This window comes from Cyprinodon variegatus, unplaced genomic scaffold (genome assembly GCF_000732505.1).
Source record: "Cyprinodon variegatus isolate N-32 unplaced genomic scaffold, C_variegatus-1.0 Scaffold563, whole genome shotgun sequence".
NCBI classification, from domain to species: domain Eukaryota; kingdom Metazoa; phylum Chordata; class Actinopteri; order Cyprinodontiformes; family Cyprinodontidae; genus Cyprinodon; species Cyprinodon variegatus.
Genome location: NW_015151016.1, coordinates 526,816 through 547,547, shown reverse-complemented (window position 1 = coordinate 547,547; position 20,732 = coordinate 526,816). Strand labels below are relative to the sequence as shown.

The window sequence follows — 20,732 nt, the reverse complement described above, 5'->3', positions numbered from 1 at the left end:
GCTTTCTGTTTTGTTTTATTTCTTTGAAATTCCACTCTTCTTGACTATGTCAGAACAGATTGTTTGTTTACACAAGGGATAAAAACTTATTTGCAGCTGTATTTGATTAAAATATATTTTTTGGAAAAAGAGTTATGCAACAACTGATTAATTCCTGCTATTTGTTGCTTTTCTGTCTACGTACCTTTTTTTTCCGCCATGCAATCGGAAATTAAAGATTAATTCAGTCAACTGAGCTTATGTTTGATTTATGTTTACGTTTTTTGCAAAAAAAATCTATGAGAAATCAAATTTTTGTCTTTAGTTTAATAAGCCGAAACTAATTGGTTAGAAAATTATAGTTGAAAGGGAAATAAATAGACCAAACCATGAATTGAATTAAGCTATTTGTCTTTACTAATCATGCCAAATGAATACAACCAGTCCACCCTTTGATACACAGCAACACACAGTTACAGCAAGTCCAAACTCCCTGTTTCCTCCCCAGTTAGAGTATAAACATTAAGATGTTTTAAGTCAAGCCAGGATGTAGTCAGTATGACTGGAACGTTTGGGCAGATTATTTTTCAGTTCCAGTTCCCTTCAAAATAATAAAGAAACATTGAGAGCAGAGCGACACAGGCTGAGCAGAGCCTGCAGATTAACCATTAAACCCATGAAGTTGTAACTAAATCACCAAGTGAGGATGATTGCTGTTTATTTTTCATTTTACTCTTTATGATAACTCTGGAATGCATATGTGCTTTTGAGTTGTGCTTCATGACAGAAGAGTGCAATTAGTGCTCCAATCAAAAAGACTCAAAGTAACGTCTAATACTATAGCAAAGATGGAAGAATGCAGAAGAGGTTTTAGCTTTACTGCTTAGTTCTTATAAGTTGGATAAAGAGAAAACTTTTATTTGAAAGCTTTGAATTGGTGAGTCTTAACAAGTTGTGGCCCAGCTCTTGGTTCCAGCTTGTAAAACCTGTAAAACTCATTTTAACCAAAATACAAGTTCAAATCATTGCGTTTGATCCAGAGTTGTAGACTTATTAAAAAACTTTCTGCGTCTTTCTCTCTGTGTTGCTGCCAAGCTAACAGTCGGTGATGAGGGAAAATTCACTCGCTGGTAAAAATTTAACTCAGGCAATTTTAATTTTCTGCTTTCTGATAGAAACAATAAAGAAGAAAGAAGTGATTGTGTTTTCATTCTGCAATAAAGAAGAAATCATGGATGTTGAATACTTGTTTGTGTTGATGTAGCCGCCCACCCCACCAGTTCCCCTAAACCAGTTCCCCTTATACATCAAGCATCGTTAAACTTTGTACAGCACAGGAGGTCTGACAGCACACATCCAATGTAAAAGCTTTTCTCTGAAGCTCATTCAAGTCGCTGTTATGTCCTTTTTTATGTCTGTTTGTCGGATTCCCTTTATTTTTGTCCCTTCTTCTGGCTCCGTTGCATCTATCGGCACGCCTCCTCCTTCATCTCCTTGTTCTTCCTCACTTCCTCTGCATGTTTATCCTGCCAGACACACACAGACACAGAGAGAGGGGAAACACCAGAGTCATCAATATTCATGAATTCCTTGGCAGTAATGAGTCAGATGGGCATGAAAGTCTTTTTTTTTAACCTCATCTAACTTTGATGAATATGGATCAGGCCTCTGAATGATGTAAAAAACAAATGGAAAGTGTGTTTTTGCCTGTATTTACTCTGGGGAAATGATTCATCAGCATTTATGCCAGGTTTGTCACATTTGATCACACCACAACCACAAGCTTTAAGCACGTTACTGGGCTTTTCTGAGAAACAGAAGAAACATATAACAAGATTTTCTAAAAGTTTTACAAAAAGAACATCTAAAAAAGTGATTCTTACATGCATGTCAATCCCCTTTATGTTGATACCCTAAATAAAATCTAAAGCAACCTGCTGCTCTCTAAAGTGAGCTCCATAGTAAAACCTCACGTGTTAGTTAATATATTTGGCATTCATTTTTATTATGGTCGCTTTATTCTGATTCCAAAAAACATAAAATCCTGTACAACCAATCATCTGCTTAGTAGACAGGGTCCACCTGTAGGTGATTTATTCCAAATACGAATCAGAGGTTTGGTAGAGAACAATAACAATCATGAAGGTGGAGGAGCAAAGCAGGCAGGTCAGGGAGAACATGGTAATGCCTGGAGACCTGTAGATGTCATTAAACGTACACCTTACTGCAGAATCTGAAATGTCTGTAGAACTACAGTGGATTTCATTGTTTTTGATGAGATATCTAAAATATTTATACACAGGTTTAAAAATAAATATCTGCAGTGTGTTGCATGTATTTTTATTTATTCTTTGGACAAAGAATTTACTACTCAAACATGTGAATATGATTTGAGCAAGAAGAGCCTTAAGATCCACAGCTCCGATGGGTGAAACTGTCTGCAATACTATTAGTCACTCAACCTACAGAGCCGTTGTCGACTGGGTTTTCAGTCTTTAAAGTCAGACAGAGGTTAGAAGAAAGTCAGAAGAGGCCAAAATGAAACTTTTTGGCCTACATACAAAACAGTGTGTGCTGAGGAAAAAAAACCCAAAAACCTAACACACATAAACCTGAGCTCAGATCCCCACTCTGAAACAAGGTGGTCAAAGCATCATGGTGTGGGGAGAATTTTCTTTAGCAGAGGGAGGGAAGCTGGTGGAAGATTGGATGGAATAAGAAGATAAATACGAGAAATTTTAGAGGAAAAGAAAGACCAGAGACTCCAGCAGAGGTTTGCCTTTCATCAGAACAACTGAAAACACTCATTAAGAGCTGCAACAATATCCCATTCATATGTTAGAGTAGTAAATTCTCTGTTTGGGGAATAAATAAAAATACATGCAACAGACTTTAGTTCTACAGACATTTTGAGTTTCTGTAAGGTGTAAGTGTAAGGACAACTCCAGGTCATAAGTTATTAGGTCATAGGAAAAATTATCAGGTGTTAGAAATTAAGTTTTTTAAAATGGAGCGAAATCTTGACCAACCAGGCAGATAATTGATTTTTACTAAGCTACATTCTCACCTAAAAACATTGTCAGAGTTTATTTTGAGTCACAGAAAGAATAATATATACATTTTTTGTTTTGTTTGAGTTTTTACAGCACTACAGGTAGTGGCCCGTTTTTCTGACAGTAGGCTGACAAGAAAGGGAGTGTGAGAGAGGGGGAGAGACATGCAGCAAAGGACAAAAGACTGGATTCAAACCCGGGTCGGCCGCATCGAGGACTAAGGCCTCCATTCATGGGTCATGCACGCTAACCACTGCACCACCTGCACGCCCATATGTACACATTTAATCAATTTTTTGTTTTGTTTTGCCAGCGTCATTGCCTGAGCTCGACCAATCCACTCTGGCTCAAACAAATCATTCCAGAGGGAGAGATGTGGTTTGAGGTTAGAATGTAGTTGTGCTAAACTCAAATATTTGCTTGTTTGGTTAAGATTTGACAAAAATTTTTAAAAGTGCTCCGTCGTTTCCTGAGACCTATGACCTGATACTATTACGAAGACCGGAGAATTTTTACGTTCTTCTAAGACCTGACAGCTCTTTGCCTGAGGCCTGAGGATGTCCTAACATTTAGATCATGCTGCAAAGCATAAAAATTCTGCAGGCTGAAAGCAAACTGTCAGCAGTTTTGCTGAAATGTTATCGCCGTTCACGTCTCGCTCATTTTGATCGCTTCTTGTCAAACGTCCCACCACAAGACTATAGACAGAAAACAAGGGAAAAGGCCAACTCCAGCGGCCCAGGGTTCTGAGATGCAGTCCATGTTTAACCAGAGCTGCGGCTGCTAGATATCTGTCACAACTGCTTAGTCATTTAGGCCAGCTCAGCACTTTCCCACTGCTCTCTACACGACACGGTTGTGGGTGTTAGAGGTTTTTCTTGGTTAGCAGATGCTGAAATGCCTCTTGACATAAATACGGGTATTTCTCTGATGTTGTCCCTTTTAATCATAAAAACATCTTATTTAGCAAACAGGCTTGAATAGAAGAGGCCTTTTTCCACACCGGCATGCTTTATGTGATGAGTTGGATTTGTTTATTAGATCCAGAAACAATGACATATGAAAGCTCTATCACGTGCTATAGATCAAGATAAGCTTCTCTCAGATTTAGTGTGCTGGCATCAATTGCAGCAAAATGATGAAAAGCGAGAGAACAAATTAAAGTAGGAAATATTGAAACTGTTTTTTTTCTCAGAAACTCAAGGCTGAGCAGCGACCGCTGGAGAGCAATCAGAGGAAAATATGTGAAGTAAAATGTCTGCATAAATATTTAATCATAAACTGGACAGAAAATGGAAAAATGATCCAGATGAAGGAACTTGTAAAGTGGATGAAAAGTAAACAGCAACTGTCTCCAGGCTGTAAAGAAATATTCAAAGCTCTTGATTCATCTGACCCTGCTGTGATCTTCTTTCCCTCCCTTTGATTTTGATTAATCTACCAAGATTAATCAAAATCAAACTATTAACCTACCATTCACATCGAAGAACTGGCCTCTTTCCTTTCTTTCATGAGCTGGGAAGTTAGAGGTTTGGGAGCATTTTTCATAAACAGACCATATATTGAGCTGCTGGGTCCTACCTTCTCCTGCAGCCTCTCCAGCATGGCCGCCAGAAGGGCCTCCCTGTTCTCCTTGTTCGCCTCCATCTTCTGCTCCAGCTTCTCCTTTGCGTTCTTGATGAAGTTGTTGTTCTCCTCGAAGGCCTTCTGGATGACCTCACGCTCATGTTCCCTCTTCTCTGCCAAGTGCTTCAGCAGCTCAGCCTCCTGGCACTAGGGGGAGAAAGAGCACTTTACAGAAAAGCCCATTTAACCTGTGATGATTCTGCTTTTGGGGTTTTAAAATTGTAGGTTTTTTTTTTTGTACTTTACTGAAGTGACTTAAAAGCCAAATGATTCTGTTGATAGACAACATTTTCTCCCTTTGAACAAAGACATCTTGCAGCACAACTTTCTAACATATAATAACTCAGAGCCAACTCTAAAATCAGAGCTTAGCCAAAACAACTTTTGGCTTAAGCAATATAAGCAATATATAACTTATGTCTTCACCGCAGAAGAACTTTAAAACCCCCACAATGTTTTCATTATATGGTTCTTTCTGCAGGATTTAACTAAATTGTCTCTATTAAATACTTTTAGATGAAATGTGAATTGGTTCTATATGAATAAACTGAAGTATTTATCACAAAATCCAAGGTATTTTGCCATCTGTAACAATGAGTTTCCTGTTCTAAATGAGCACTAACGCAGAAATAAGGGGGGTGGAAATGATCTAACTGGCTCATGATGCGTGACGATACACAAGATGATGAGATTAGATTTTAATGTTTTAAAGAAAACAGCAAGGCCCAAATGTTTAACAAGTAAAGCAATCAAAAATCACAATGTTTTAAGGAGCGATTTATCACTGTAGAATAGTTCAGATCATGGGTCTTCAATGTTATTTTGTCTGGGACCCATAAATTGATGAGGAGACAGAGCAAAGACCCCTTGTCATGTTGGTTTAGTTTTTAACAGGGGTGCTGACCAAAGAATGAATATGAGACAGGGCCCAATGAGCAATGATTGCTTCAAAAAAATTGTAAAGATGATAGGATTTATGTCCAAATAATGTCTACATGTGGTTGAAAAGTGAAAAGTCATCATTTTCTGATTGTTGAAAAGACGTTGAAAACTGGGTTTGCTTTGTCTTTTCAATCTCTGTTTTTTGGACTAAAGTGGAACAAAATCAGACCAACCAAACACATTTTCAACAAGGATTTTTGGACTATGGAGGACCGACCAGATTAAGCCTAAAAAACAACGTCTCAATGACATCTGGTGTTTTTGTTGGGCCATGAAGTGCAGGAGATTTAACTAGCGCCACAATGGCGTAGGATGCAGGAGTCCGTCCTGCAGCCGGAGGGTCACCCGGTTAAACTCGAGCTCCATCCCTCTCAGTCATTGTGTCCTTGGGCAAAATGCTTCCCTCTGCATTGATTGCCTATTGATGGTGGTCAGAGGGCCCGGTCATGCCTGTATACAGCAGCCTCATTTCTGTCNACTTATTTAGATTTACATTTTTTGCAGTGTACAATGTAGCTCACCATCCTCACCGTGAGACCGGTGGGACGTAAAGTGCTAAATTGGTTCAAAAATGTTAAAAAGTTCTGTTTAAATGTATTTATTCTGTTACGTAGGTACTCAAAGTGTAGCAACACCAATGGTTTATATTAGTGGAGGCTTCTTCTGTGCTGGAAAATCTTGGTTTTCAGACAGTCAAAAAAGCTGTCTACATAGACAGCTGGGCCAATGTTAAGATCTGCCAACCGATTAGGTTCTTACCATTAAAATGTGCAGACTGTAGTTTCTACAGGCAGTTTGACAGATTGGCCATAAAAGACAAAGCAGGTTCAAAGAAATAGAGATGGAGGTAAGAATGATAATTACTTGAAAAGTAACATTGAAAATACTAAAGTATATTTGTAGATCCCCTCAAATGATCAGTCTATCTCAAAGTGCTATGAAAAGAAGTTAAAAATAAAATGATGAAAGCACTAAAGTTAAGGTTTAAAAATAAATAAAAAACATGAGAAGGTTGTCTTTGTCTGCTGATCGACAGATCCATGCATGTAAACAGAAATAATCTGTTTTTCCAATCATCAGTAAATGTAAAGTGCCGGTTCAATGGACTATGAACAAACAGGCTTTCAAGGTCATGAAAACAATGAAATACTGGAGTGAAACATCTACATAGTTGTGGTTAGTGAAAAGGAAAATCAACATAAATTGAAAAAAATAATGCAAATTTGCTTTTCGTTGAAGTTATTCAGCTTTTGTACAAGCTTAAAAAAAATATTTTACATTTAAATGCACATAAATAACATTTTAAATAAGGTTAACCTTTCAGAACCATAGAGAGAAACTGGGAATTAGGACAAATATTGTCAAACCGAATACTTCGTAACCCTTATTTGTACTAAAAGGCAAAACAGACATTTTCTAACTGCAGGTTATTGAGGAGAGCCGTCCCCGACAGGTTTAATATGATGCTCCTCACCTTTCGTCTCTCCTCAGCAGCCTCCAGCTTCTTCTGGATCTCCTCCAGGGATGGGTCGCGGCGGTGCGGCATGGAGGTGTTGAGTTCTGGCAGGCCATCAAAGGATGGAGGCTTGAGGATGACCTCAAAGGCCTGGCCGGATGTCCGCTTGTTCAGCTCGATCACCTCCACATCTTTCATGACGCACCAGCCCAGGTCCACTGCATCTTTGATTATTTGATCACATCAGGTTAGAATAAATGAAATAAACAGTTCTGGATATGGTATATGGTTTTAGTTTATTTTAGTTGTTATTTTCAAGTGTAAATGTAAATTCTGTGTTGATTCGAGGTAAACAAATGAGTTGTACCTTCTGCTTTATATGTGGTGTTATCTGCAGTCTGTGGGTTCAGGCAGGAGCAGAACAGAGACACCAGGGGGAGCTCTTTGACCTTCTCTTTATAGGCTGAGGACACAAACACACACACACATATACACACACACATTTAGACCTTAGCTTAATTAAAGAGGATCATGAGCAAGCATTTAAAGATGATGATGTGGTGCTCCTTCGCAGTGACGGCCATTAGTCCCTGCCACCAACCAGCATATCTCTGATTCTTAAAAGAACGAGCATGCAGGGGAGGGGAAAGGAGTTTTATGCTGCGACTGCATTTACCTGCCAGAGTCATCTTGTCACTGCGGTTGTAACTCTCCAGGGAAACCAAAGCGCCTTCTCACTCTGCCAGGGACACATGCAGACACAGAGACACGGGGAGGCTTTAATGAGGCAGCTTCAAAGGTCACCCGTTGAATATGAGACAGAGTGGCTGAGGACAGGATTAAACAAACCTGCATTCTGCATTGATCTAGTGTGTTTGTGCAGCTTTGGTTTTTGTCTTAATTCCCCATTTTTACCTCATTCTATTGGTCTGTTTCCATCCCTTGTTGTAGACCAACCTAACTGGCCATTAATAATGCCGACATGGATCAAAGACAGGTTGTGTTTGATGAGGGAATTCATCTGCACATGTTTTTCTTGTTCATTATTATGACATTGCTGTACTGTCATTGCTACTCTTCAGTACAGTTCCATGAAAAGTATTAACCGTCTAACGGAGTCCTTTATTCTGAAATCGTTCAGGGTATCAGATAACTTTTGATATCACTTAAAGAGAACCTAAAATTTTAAAAGCAGTTTTTGAACGGAGAAATGTGCACAGACCATTTGGATGCTGTGTGTGAATATATCATTTCAATACTGTAAATATGAATGAACTATGATTAAAAACAGTTAAGCATGAAACTTAAGCACAATCTTCACGAGCAGTGAACAGACCAGGTTACTATCTGATCGAGGAATCACTTAAACAGAACTGGTCTGACCGCTTGAAGCCTGTTTAAAGATCCCAAATAAGCATCAAAAGAAATTAAAGAAATAATTTTACATTTAAAAGATTAAAAGTAATTTACAATATTTTAGGAATCCATCAAATCACATTGAGAGAGCAACTTATAGCAGGAGCTGGCTGTCAAACAAAACTATTCCAATAGTGCATGGATGACAAATCCAAGAGATAACAAAAGAAGCCAGCTCTGTGGACAAACACAGAGCGGCTCAAAGGCCAGAACCACTGCTGACCATAATTAACCAACAGTCATCCATGTTACTTATGCACTTACACGGTGGAGGTATCGTAATGGCCTGGTGCTGCATGGCTTCTTTAGAACCAAGATTATTTTTGCCTAAAAAAAATCAAATTTTAAAGGAGGTTTTCTGAGCATCACTTTGAGATATTAAGCTAAAACAATTGCCTTAGTCACAGGGCAGGACAGTAATGCAAACTATACAACCAAGTCAAACTCTGAAAGGCAAAATAAACTGAAAATGGAGATTCAAAGGTGGCCTAGTCAAAGTATAGACCTTAATCCAGGTCTCTCTTGTAAATAGATATTTGTAATCTCAGTTAGATATACCTGTTTAAATAAAGGTTGCATACATTAAAGGAAGGCTACATGCAAATCTGACATATAAAGCTGTTGTATGACAGATGTGATCGTCTGTGGCCCCTCAGAAGCTTTAAACGACAAATGTTGAACTATTCCTTTTTTTTTTAAGTGCACCTTTGAAGAAACAAAAGTGACCCAACTGTAATCAAAGGATGACATCAAAGCATAGAAAAAATACAAATGTATCTTTTAAATTTGTCTGATTTGTTTCTTGATATAAAATATTTTAATGTGACAAAAGAAAAAAAAAAATAATCCTCCAAACACTTCCCTAAGTGGTAATACTTCATCCAGCACCATGCATGATCATCAAAAATCAACTGAAGTGTTTTTCCTGAAACCAATAGGAGGCGCTACAGAGCATTATACATTTCTTCTAAATAATATTTAAATAGTCCTTTAATATCTAGGCTAGAATTAGGTTATCCAGATTCAGGTGTTTATTGGCTGTCAAATTTCAATAGATTCACAAGCTTAATATAATATTATAATATTCTAAATATAGAGGGAAAAAAAATCAAATATCACATCTCATTATCTTGAAAAAGTGAGGTAGCCTATATCTGAAATAAGCATGTAGCATTTATGCTAAATTATGTATCACAGTGGGTTGTCAGGTTAATAAAGTTTTTATAGTTCTTATTAAATTAATTATCTATCCATCCATTTTCCATCACGCTTTATCCCTGCTGGGGTAGTGAGGGGTGCTGGTGCCTATCTCCAGGTGTCTATGGGATAGAGGCAGTGTCCACCTGGACAGGTCGCCAGTCCATCGCAGGGAAACATGGAGACAAACAGGACAAACAACTATTCACACTCACACCTAAGTAGAATTTAGAGAAGCCAATTAACCTAACAGTCATGTTTTTGGACTGTGGGAGGAAGCTGGAGTACCTGGAGAGAACCCACACATGCTCAAGGAGAACATGCAAACTCCATGCAGATAAGCTTGGGTCTGGGAATCGGACCTGGAACCTTCTTGCTGCAAGGCAGCAGTGCTACCCCGTGCTCCATGTGCAGCCTATTGATTAATTAGATAAGATAAGCTAGGCTAAGTTTAGATAGGCTAAGATAAGCTATGATTTTGTGTAGTTTAACATTATAGAAGTAGATTCTGTGTCTTACGCTTCTTCTTTTTACATCATTTCAACCATCTATATTAAAATAAACACAAATTAACATGATGATAATTTTAGATGTGTAAAGGATGAACATTGGAAGATGCACAATAAAGTGGATATCAGTTATCAAACTGCTATCAATTAGTTTTACATATTGGAGCATTACTGACAATTGTTATATGTTAAAAATGCTTTAAAAGCACCCAAATGGAAATTAACAATTTCAATTTATATAATCAATGTTATTTTAGCTGATAGTCCCATTGCAGCTGTGTGATGGATGGATGAGTCCCACTGACTCTAACACAACTGAATCTCCTAAAATAAATAAGGCTATAAAAGGAAAACTTGATTTTATCAACTCAGTTTCAACAAACTGGTACAATGGGCTTGATGTCTGAAAAGAAAAGAGAGCTGAATGGAACCCCAACTGCAGCAGAGACAGTATTTTATCAGTGTAATTGGAGGGGCAGCTTTTTTCTCTGCCATTACTGGGTGAACTTTATTTAAAACATTTTGTGATTAGAAATTTTTGTGTTTCTTTAAACTAACGAATTTGTGTTTTTTGTATGAAAAAACAAGTGTTCCATTTTTCTTTTAACCAGCTGACTTTTCTCTCACCTTGGTACACCTTGGTACTAGAACCAGAGCCAAACTGGTGATTGGATTGCTGATAAAGGAGGGAGCAGTCTTAGTGCAGACTATTGCACCAACTCTCAGGGTTTGATCATAGTAATAGGGAAGCTGCAGTAAAGTGTGAAGGTGACCGTGTTTTGTTTGAAGGCTAAAAAACATTGTGTTTTAAAAAATGGTTTTCACTTAGATACTGAGGTTGCATTTCCAGGGCTTATTTTCTGTTTTCCCCTTATCCAGCTCTGAACCCTCATAGCCCTTCAGTCTTTGATGTAAAGCCCCTAAACCTCTTTGAACTACCAGCAGGTAAAACTCATTTCAAAGATCAGGAGGTGATGCTGGAGGTTCGAAGATGCAAAAAAGCAAAGGGGAACAATCAGGAAGTGGACCGTTATTGCTTTAAATATTGCTGGGGTCTAGTATGAATACTTGTGGTGGCAAGAAAAGGCCACAGGAAATAGCAACAAGCTTTAATCCTATTCAATTCATTATATATTTAAAAATGGGAAAGAAAAGTGTGTAGCAAGACGAAGAGGCAGCAGGGCATGAAATTGTTGGATCAGATTTCATAACCGCCTGCTATTACTTTGTCGTTAAAAATGTCAGCTGGTGCCATCCAAGCTTGTGCATCTGAGGGAAAATATAAATCTTTCTCTTTTCTCTTATTTCTCTCACTTCATTTCAGATGTCTCATTGAAAAAAAAAACTTATCGGACAGAAATCTGACTTAAGGAAGATGAAACCTCTAGTCATATTCTGCGCAACCTCTCATTTTTCTTGGGTAAGTGAACACAATGATTAAATTCCCCTGGTTTCCTTGAGATAATTTCATTTTGCATCCAAGCTTTTTTTAATTTTTTGGTTAGAATCAGACTCTGAGCACCAAAAATGACCTACTTCATGTAACTCTTTCCACTAAAGGTGGAGACGCTCTGGTGCCTCCTGATATGAGCCTAATTTAATCTAACATCTGCTATAGAGGGCCTGCCAAGAGCCCAGCTGTTTCAGAAACTTACTTGATTTGGAGAATAATTGTCTTAAGAAAGAGAAAATTTGAAATCAGATTTAGAGGACAATGATTCAGTAAAGGAACAATGATTAAGGAAACCGGTTGATTATACTGATCAATTAATGTTTTACCTCACATTTCTTTCTTATTTAAACTTTTCGTTCAAAATGATTACTTAAAAAACATATGTCTGCAGAATGTTGAGAGTTGTGATGAATAAATTACTGAGTTTACTGGAAAAAATGCATATAAGTAATTGCTTTATACATTTTGATGGGTCCCAAATATATAAATATATACTTCTGGTTATGATGCCAACATTAACACAAATTTACATCATAAGAACAGTAGTCACTGATAGAGCTGAGGAAAATAAAAAAATAAATAAAGAAGACAGATAAAAAAAAATGAATAGAAATGAATATTAAAAAATAAAAAGTTTTAACAATAAAACTGGTTCTGTTCAATTTGCACATTCAGGCATCATTGAAGTGATAACAAAGATCTTGCTGCTCAGATTTTTGGTGTTGTGACCGACTGAGCTGTAGGTGGGGTCCCTAATCAGTTCCTCCCTATGCTCTGATACAACCTAGGTCAGGAAAACTTAATCATTGTGGAAGAACTCCCTCAAACTCTGACATTTGAACATTTCCAGTCATCATACTAGCATATATTTCCAGTTAACTTGGCTCTGTTTGCTAACCCTGCTGGGTAATTAAATCAGGCTAGCCATTTGCTTCCAACATTGAAATGGAAAAAGACAAGCTGCACTGAAATAAAAAAAAAAATCTGTAGTAGAAAGACACTACCTAGAATGAGACCAAATATGCTGCAAGGCACACCCTTAAATGACCTGCCTGTCATGGCTCCCAGAGGGAGGGACACACACAAGGACAGCCTTTACATACTAATCAGACCCTAAACGGCTGGCTTTCCAGAACCCACACACACATTCACACAAACACTGCATCCGATCTTGTGAAACCACCAAGGTTGCAGATCAATGCACTGCTTCCTGCTGGGGTGGATGTGCTCCATGTGTTGTTCTTTCACAGCGGAGAAGAGCAGCTTACAAAGACACATGCTGGGGAACTTTGAGGCCATGCTGATGGGAAATGCCATTCAGAGCAGTGAACTGAGTGGTGATATTATGTGGAAGTAATCTTGTAGTATTTGTTTTTGAATCCAAATGTGCCTATAAAAAAACTAAACTAAAGCAAATTTTTATATTTTAATACTAAACAATTATTTAAAGCAATGAAGAACACACCAGCTGAAAGTGGGTGGGGTTTCCTATTTGCAATCACTAATGTAAAAAGGTTTACTCTCCAAACAAGAACATCTGATCAAAAAACACAACATATTTTGCATCCAGTAATACCAGACAGAAACTTTGAAACCGTGGTAACAAACGTCAGCGGGTATCTGTTGAGTGAAAGTGTATAAAATGAAGGCGCCACACCCGCCAGGTCCAAATGGGGACTTTCTGCAGCCTATAAGGTGATAGTGCTTCATGATTACAAGTAAGTGAATTTTTTTCTGAAGGCAGAGTTTGTAGACATCAAGACTGAGAAGAAAGAAAACTGAAGTTATTTCTTAAGATCTAACTTCAACAGAAACATTGATTATTTATTAAAAAAGAAAGAAAAAGAAGAAAAGTTGAAATAGTTTCTCTAATTCTACTTCAGATTGAAGAACTCACATGTTCCTTTCTAATTTCTCTTCTTTTATTTATATTCCATCTTGCATATGTTCTCATGCTGCTGTAAGGATTAATCCAGACTTTCCCCAAACCTGGAGAATCAGGTTCTTAATGACCTTAATAATATTACAGGGGGGAAGTTCTTACGAGTCCATGAAATAAAGAACATCTCAACCAGATCCAAAATTATAATTTTTCATAAACTAAATGTCACTCAGTAAAGTGCTGTATCTAACTTTATATTTGCATGAAAAGTATAAGAGGATTCTAAAACGCATATTAAAAAATTACTACAGGGAATAAAAAAGTGCTGGAATATCAGAACTTTTACTGTTTTTTTTAACCACCTTTACCTTTTTATTTTTTGCAGACTTCCTCTGCCCCCCCTCCCCCATTTTCTACCCCCACCCTTCTCTCCATAAAGGGATGCTCCATTTTAAAGTCATCCAGGATCAATAATAGATGACAGAGATTACAGTAGTGTTCTATTCTTTTCTCCCTCTGCTCCCAAATCAAGGTGGATCTGTTCCCCCTCACTCCGCTTCACCCCGACATCGCCCTCATGAAAAGCCCGCTGTCAGCTATATGATCAGATTTAACTACAGGAACCCAGGGTGACCCAGTTGGGTCACCCTGGGTTCCTTAGACTTACCCCGTTTCTGTTCCTGCGGTCTCTGCTGCTGAAGTTGGACGGCTGACTGTGGTTACCCTCCGTCTGGCTCTGTGGATGCAGGCGCCGGGCAACAGCATCAGCAACAGCATCAATGCTGCCTCCATGACATCACCTTGGAGACGCCTCATTGGTTGGTGACACTGCCAGCATCCAGGCCTCTCGGCCAATGGGAAAGGGGAGGAAGTTAGCTGAGGGAGGGTCATCAGCTCTTTGTGTTGTACTGCAGGGTGGGTGTAGGAGTCAGTGTTTTATTGCATGGTGCAGGAGGGTGGGACTGTGGGTGTGTGTAGATATGTGTGTGCTGAGCAGAAGGATGGCAATGTTAGAAATTAGTGAGGAGCCGTTTGTGTGTCTGTGTTTCTCAGCAGGAGGCTGAGCTTGAAGGCATGTGACAATATCAATTATTTAGGTGCAGAGTGTAAAAGAAGGAAAAAATGAAATCCTTTTGGAATGAAGATGAGACTCAGTTTTACATCCTGAAACAAACACCTCTAAAGAAACTAATCTAAACATACAGATTTTTAAAAGCTTTACTCAGATTAGTACTTTTACAATCTTCTGCTTTCTTTCCAAATTTTCGCTTACAAAAGTGGTGCAAACAGGATTTAAAAAATATTTCTAACAAAATTAATTACTGAAAAGTGTGGCATGTATTTATATTCAGGCCCTTTAGAATCCACTTCGTCAAACACCCTTTTCCTGCATTTATATCTTTGTTGTATGTCTCTGCCAACGCCCATCTGTTTTTTTTTTCTTTTGCATTATTGAAAAGATTCCCTGAACTGATAAAATTCTCTTTGGGGCATTTGTTAGCATCATTGTTCACGTCTCTAAACAGATTCTTATTTTTATTTGCTCCTCTTTGACTAGACCGTTCTACCACATCAATCAGCATGAAACCATTGTTGCTGTGGGTGGATCGCTGTCCTGCTGAAAGGAGAATCTTCAGTTTCAGTCCTCGTCCTTTGCAGGTTTTATGTTCCCTTCATAGCTCCTTGCAAACCTAAAATAAAACTTGCTGATTTAGCTTTTTACAAAACTATAATAGTTATCCTGTAAACAGATTCACCAGCCTGAGCTGTATATCTCTGCAGCTCCAACAGGTCTGCTCACTGAACAGCTTCTGTAATTAATGCTGCCTAGTCAGCCATGCAGTTTATTGGTCTGTAGCCCTGGATTTTATTAAGAGGTCTCAGAGTAAAGGGTGCTGAATTAAAATGCATAAAATGCATTTAGCTTATAGAAGAATTTGAAAAAAACATGTTTTCTTCACTTTCTACTTTGCAATCATGCACCTAACATGATCAAATACCATCCTTCAAACCATCCATCCATCCATCCATCCATCCATCCATCCATCCATCCATCCATCCATCCATCCATCTCCTGCTTATTCCCTCAGGGTTGCGGTGGGGCCGGTGCCTCTATCTCCTCTATCTCTATCTCTACAGTCTATGGTCGAGAGGCGGAGTACACCCTGAGCAGGTTGCCAGTCTGTTGTGGTGGATCAAATACGTTTTCTATAAAAAAAAAAATAGACTATTTTGTGTTTGATGTGATTAAAGTAAAGAGGTGTGGAAACTTTAGTAGTACTTTATCCAGAACATTTCACTAGTAAAGATCACAAAGTTCCCCACAAACAGACGAATGTAAGGGTGATGGCACAAAAATATTAACATCAAAAGGTAAACACAAGAAACAAACCAAATGCTTCAAAGGTCTTTAGCTCAACATGCAGTGAATTCATGACTGAACTTTCTCAGAGGGCTCTTACAGAAGCACATTTTAAGAACGAGAAGCAAATGGCTAAACAGAACCTCTCTTCTTGCAGAGCTTCTTGACTCCATGCACAGCAATCAGGATTCCTCTAATTGTTGGACAGAAGGATGTCATGTTTAAAGCAGATGATTCACATCACTATGTAGGAGACTGTTGTTTTGACTGTCTCCATGGTAACTAATCTAAATGCAGTTGGTTTTCACTACCTTTTAATTTAAATGTTAGATCTCGTCTGGATTACAACCTGATGCAATAATGAAATTACAATACTGGCACTACTACGACAGTTATTACTCTTTTGCCTGTAGTGATTTCTCACAGTGAGAGGAGTACTGTTTAGTATTATTTGTTTTTTTTGTATCCAGGATTATGTATACAAAAGTTTCTGATTAGTAGCTAATCAAAATCCCTTAACCTGTTTACTCACCATTTTAAAGTTTTCAAAGGAAGAAAAGCTATAGAAGCTAGTTGCACTATGTATATATATATATATATATTATTTATCAACCTTCTGGCAGGATTTGAATTCATAAAAAAGTGAACCCTACCAGCATATATCGCCTTATTTGAACATGTATGTTTTTTGGGTGTTTTTTTTAATCATTGTATCTAGGTACAGAATACTCAGACTCAACGAAGGATTTTTCAGGTTAAAATCCATTGCATCAGACTAAGGCTTTGTCCAAACGTCCGCCCTAACCCCTATGTAGAGATTTATAATAGTTACGCCATTTTATATGAGTGTCCGAACGTCTAGTGGATGCAAAAATATTGAACTCAAAATTTCCCAAAATGCACCTATAGAAGTAGAATGCATCCATGGTTACTAGAGGAGCAGATATATCCTGGAATGCTATGCGAGAGCTCTCCTCACAGAGCATCATGGGATTTGTTTTGGGACCGAGAAAGAACAAAGGTACCTGAGGCACTGTGCAGGAAGCATGACTGCTCAGTTAACCAAGTTCACTATAGTCCCATTAGGATTAGGGTGGATGCTCGGAAACAGCCCATGGATGCACACTACTTTTTAAGTTGCATTTTTCATCCATTAGACATTCTGACACTCATATAAAATGGCGTAACCCATATTTAGTGCTCTCTATAGGGGTTAGGCCAGATGTTTGGACAGAGCCTCGGAGTAGCTAAAGACGTCAAGATCTTCAATTATCATAAAGCAAACATCAGACCCCGAGGTTTCTGTACCAAAGCACTGAGCACCACAGCTTGGTGCAATCTAACTGAGGTATTAAGTAAGGGCGGGGTCAGGTGCCTTCTTAACTGTATATTTTGCTTTTTTGAGTAATTTCTAATACTAACAGTACTACAGTTTGAATATTTAGAAAAAATCTACAGCACATTTTTTTTGTTCTTTAACACTGAGGTGGAGTCTTGGTTTTATCTGCTTGTATTATGTCTTCTTGGAACCAAATTAATTTTCAAACCATCCAAAGTCTGAATGAAAGACAATGAAGCTGTAGGTAAGCTGTTAGTAACAGAACAGATTTAAAACATCTGTGCAATAGCTGCTCTCTGATCCTGCATTCGGCTCACACAGCCTACATGATGTCACCATGCTGTTCACCAGTGTGTGAGATGAAAGAGGCGGAGGAGAGACACAAACATGCATGAGGTCGCATCAGGGTGGTTGCTACTCTGTTCTCTTTACCGTCCTTCTCTGATGGGAAATGAATGTTTGACATTACATTTCGCACAAGTCCTGGAAATGAGATCACTGGACGCAGATTGGGAAGAGGAATGGAGAAACAAAGACAGATGTAAAGAGCGACTGGAGAGTGGTAGAGGTGAAAAAAGTGGAGCAGGGGACAGAAAATAAAAGATCACAGAGATTTTTGGAGAGATTCAAGGACAACAAGAATAGGAGAGAGAGAAGCCCGAGGACAGAGGAGGGAAACATAGACAACGAATATGCAAAAATAATACAAAAGAATATAAAAGGTAAGAGGAGAACATCTTTGCACACAAATAAGACATTTTTATGTTACAAATGTGCAAATACTCAGTTTAAACATGATCATAAAAGGGCAGAAGCATCACTTCCTGAGTTCAGACAGTCATGGCTATACACCAGTATCAGGCACTAACAGAGTTGTGGTGTATGCCACCCTCTCACCACACCCGCTCCCCTCCCCAGGCCCTCGTGGCCCTTCAAAACATAAACAATTAAAGGAGTTCAACAGCAGCACGAGAGGAGAGCTCTGATCTAAAATCTGACATCATCCTCGCTGCATCTAAGGATGAGATCATCCTCCTCTAACTTCAGCCTCTTCCCACTCGGCTGAGTGTTTGTGACTGAAACAAAGCGTGAGTGGAGTTGTTCTGAACACACCAGCAGGTTAACAAAGCGTGTGCTCACCAAGGTGTCCGATGTGAGACAATCAGATTAGCTGTAAAAAAAACGCTTTGCTGTGATGTGAGTGAAGCTGACAAGCTTTTTACCCGAATTGAATCTGAACAGTCAGGAGATGATGTCATGAGGAAACACATAACTCACACCCATTTAGTGAATAGTGATTGTAGTAAAGTTGGAGGATTTGAGCACAGTTTATATCTGCAACAGTATGAAATGATCAGATATACACTAAGTTAGCCAGAAGAAAGAAAAATATTATCAGTAATGAGATATTTAACATGTCCTTGTAGGGTTGTTCTGGCTTAAATTCAATCCAATTATAATTTTTGGCATCTTCTGTATGAGGGGGGAAAAGAGGCTTTCCTCAACGACCTGTAACCATAGCAACAGGGAGCAGCCAAATAATTTGAGAAGGAAATGAATTTTAATCCAGAAAAAATGTCCTTTCTGCATAGAAAGAGCGTAGGCTGTCAAAAACTATTCATACCATTCATACTTTTTTCCATTGTGTCCGAGCCGTCACAATCACACTATTCAAGAAATTTTATTTGGATTTTGTGAGATAGAAAATATCACTATAAATTCAGCTGTTCCCCAAAGGGGAGGAGTTGTGTTGGAGAACATTAGAGAACAAATACATCATGAAGACCAAGGAACACAGGAAGCAGACCAGGGAGGAAACTGTGGATAAGTTTGAAGTTGGTAATCCTTCAAAAACACTTTTTTTTATATTGATTGTAATGGGAGTAGTCAATACCTTGTGCATTCAAAAAAAGAACAAAAAAAAAAAAAAAGAAAAAAATCAGACGTCTGTGAGAGCTGCATGTCTGTAAAAACTCTGACCAATCCCTGCCATTCGGTGGCGTGCTTTCTAATTTCAAAATTACAATTTCAAAATAAAAGCCTCCCATTTCCACTGTAACAAAGCATCTATTGACTTAATAAGAGGGAAAAAGACTGATATAACAACAGGAAATTCATTAATTATCACTGCTGGGTGCGACCTTTTCCTTAACACACAACCCTGCGAGACTTTCAAAGTAAGACTCCATGGACTCTACAAAATAAAAGCCTCTACATTATATGCACATATGACATATGGATCAAGATTATGACCCAAACTCAACCAAGTTTAAGAAATTAGACTCCAAGGGGCTTTTCAAAACACACCTCATGCCAAATTTCAAAATAAAAGCCTCTCATTACCACTGTAATAAAGCATCTATTGACCTAATAAGAGGAAACAAGACTGATTTAACAATTGGAAATTCATTAGGTATCATTGCTGGGCCTGACTCTTTTCTCAACACACAACCATTCTAGACTTTCAAAGTTCTCTGACTCCACAAAAGCCTCTACATTATACATGCATATTAATTGCAGCATAAACGGTATCATCAACGGTATCATCCAAATCATCCATCTATCCAGCCATCAATTTTTTGTTATGCTTATCCCTGTTGGGATCCTGAGGGACGCTAGTGTCTATCACCAGCTCTCTATGTGTGAGAGCTGGAGTACACTCTGTACAGGTCACCAGTCCATCTCAGGGCAACACAGAGACAGACAGGACAACCAGCTATTCACACACACTCACAACTAACAAGAATTTAGAGAAGCTAATTAACCTACCACTCATGTATTTGGGCTGTGGGAGGAAGCCGGAGTACCCAGAAAGAACCCACGCATGCTCAAGGAGAACTCTATGCAAATAAGCACCATGCTAGGAATCTGACCCAGAGCCTTCTTTCCACTGCGCCGCTAAGCAGTCCCAAACCCAATCAATTTTTGCTTAAATTATGCGCTAGGGGCCTTTTCAAACTTTAAAAATAAGAGTCTCTTGTTTATACTTTAATACAGGATTTATTTACCTAATAATGGGGAAAAATGATCACAGATGTCTGTGAGCCTTTCTTAACACACAACCCTGTTGGATTTTCAAAGTAAGACCCTAGGGACCCTAGAAAAAATAAAAGCCTCTGCATTATTGAAACATTATGACCAAAACACAACCAGTTTCTAAAAATTTGACTACCAAGGCCTACTTACACACACCTGAATACATATCTCTAAATAGATCTCTCCCATATCCTCTCTAACAAAACATCTACTAACCTAATAAGAAAGAAAAAGAAAGCTCAAACAATTGTAAGTAGATTCTATATCACTCCAAAGACTGCCCTGATGCTAAAGACAGCTCTGCTACAGCTGTACTACAAAATAAAAGCCTAAAAAATATACCAATCTATTCATTGCATTAAAGCGATCTTTATCATGACCCCAGTCGTCACTAGGTATGGTGACGACAGTCGCAATCAAGCTTGAACAAGCAAATTGACACCTGGTATGGTGACATATTCCGTCCCAAGGTTTCATGCTCT

The 20,732-nt window shown here is 38.4% G+C and overlaps 1 protein-coding gene across 1 annotated transcript; it reads right to left on the bottom strand.

The window, feature by feature from the left end:
- Window positions 1–373: 373 nt before the first annotated feature.
- On the bottom strand, window positions 374–14,275 carry stmn4 (stathmin 4). Its single transcript, XM_015391900.1, has 6 exons — window positions 14,181–14,275; window positions 7,733–7,795; window positions 7,424–7,519; window positions 7,075–7,280; window positions 4,614–4,805; window positions 374–1,505 (listed from the first exon to the last, which is right to left on the bottom strand). The coding sequence occupies exons 2-6, from the start codon at window positions 7,743–7,745 to the stop codon at window positions 1,446–1,448; spliced, it is 567 nt and encodes a 188-aa protein (XP_015247386.1). The 5' UTR covers window positions 7,746–7,795; window positions 14,181–14,275; the 3' UTR covers window positions 374–1,445.
- Between the last annotated feature and the right edge of the window lie 6,457 nt (window positions 14,276–20,732).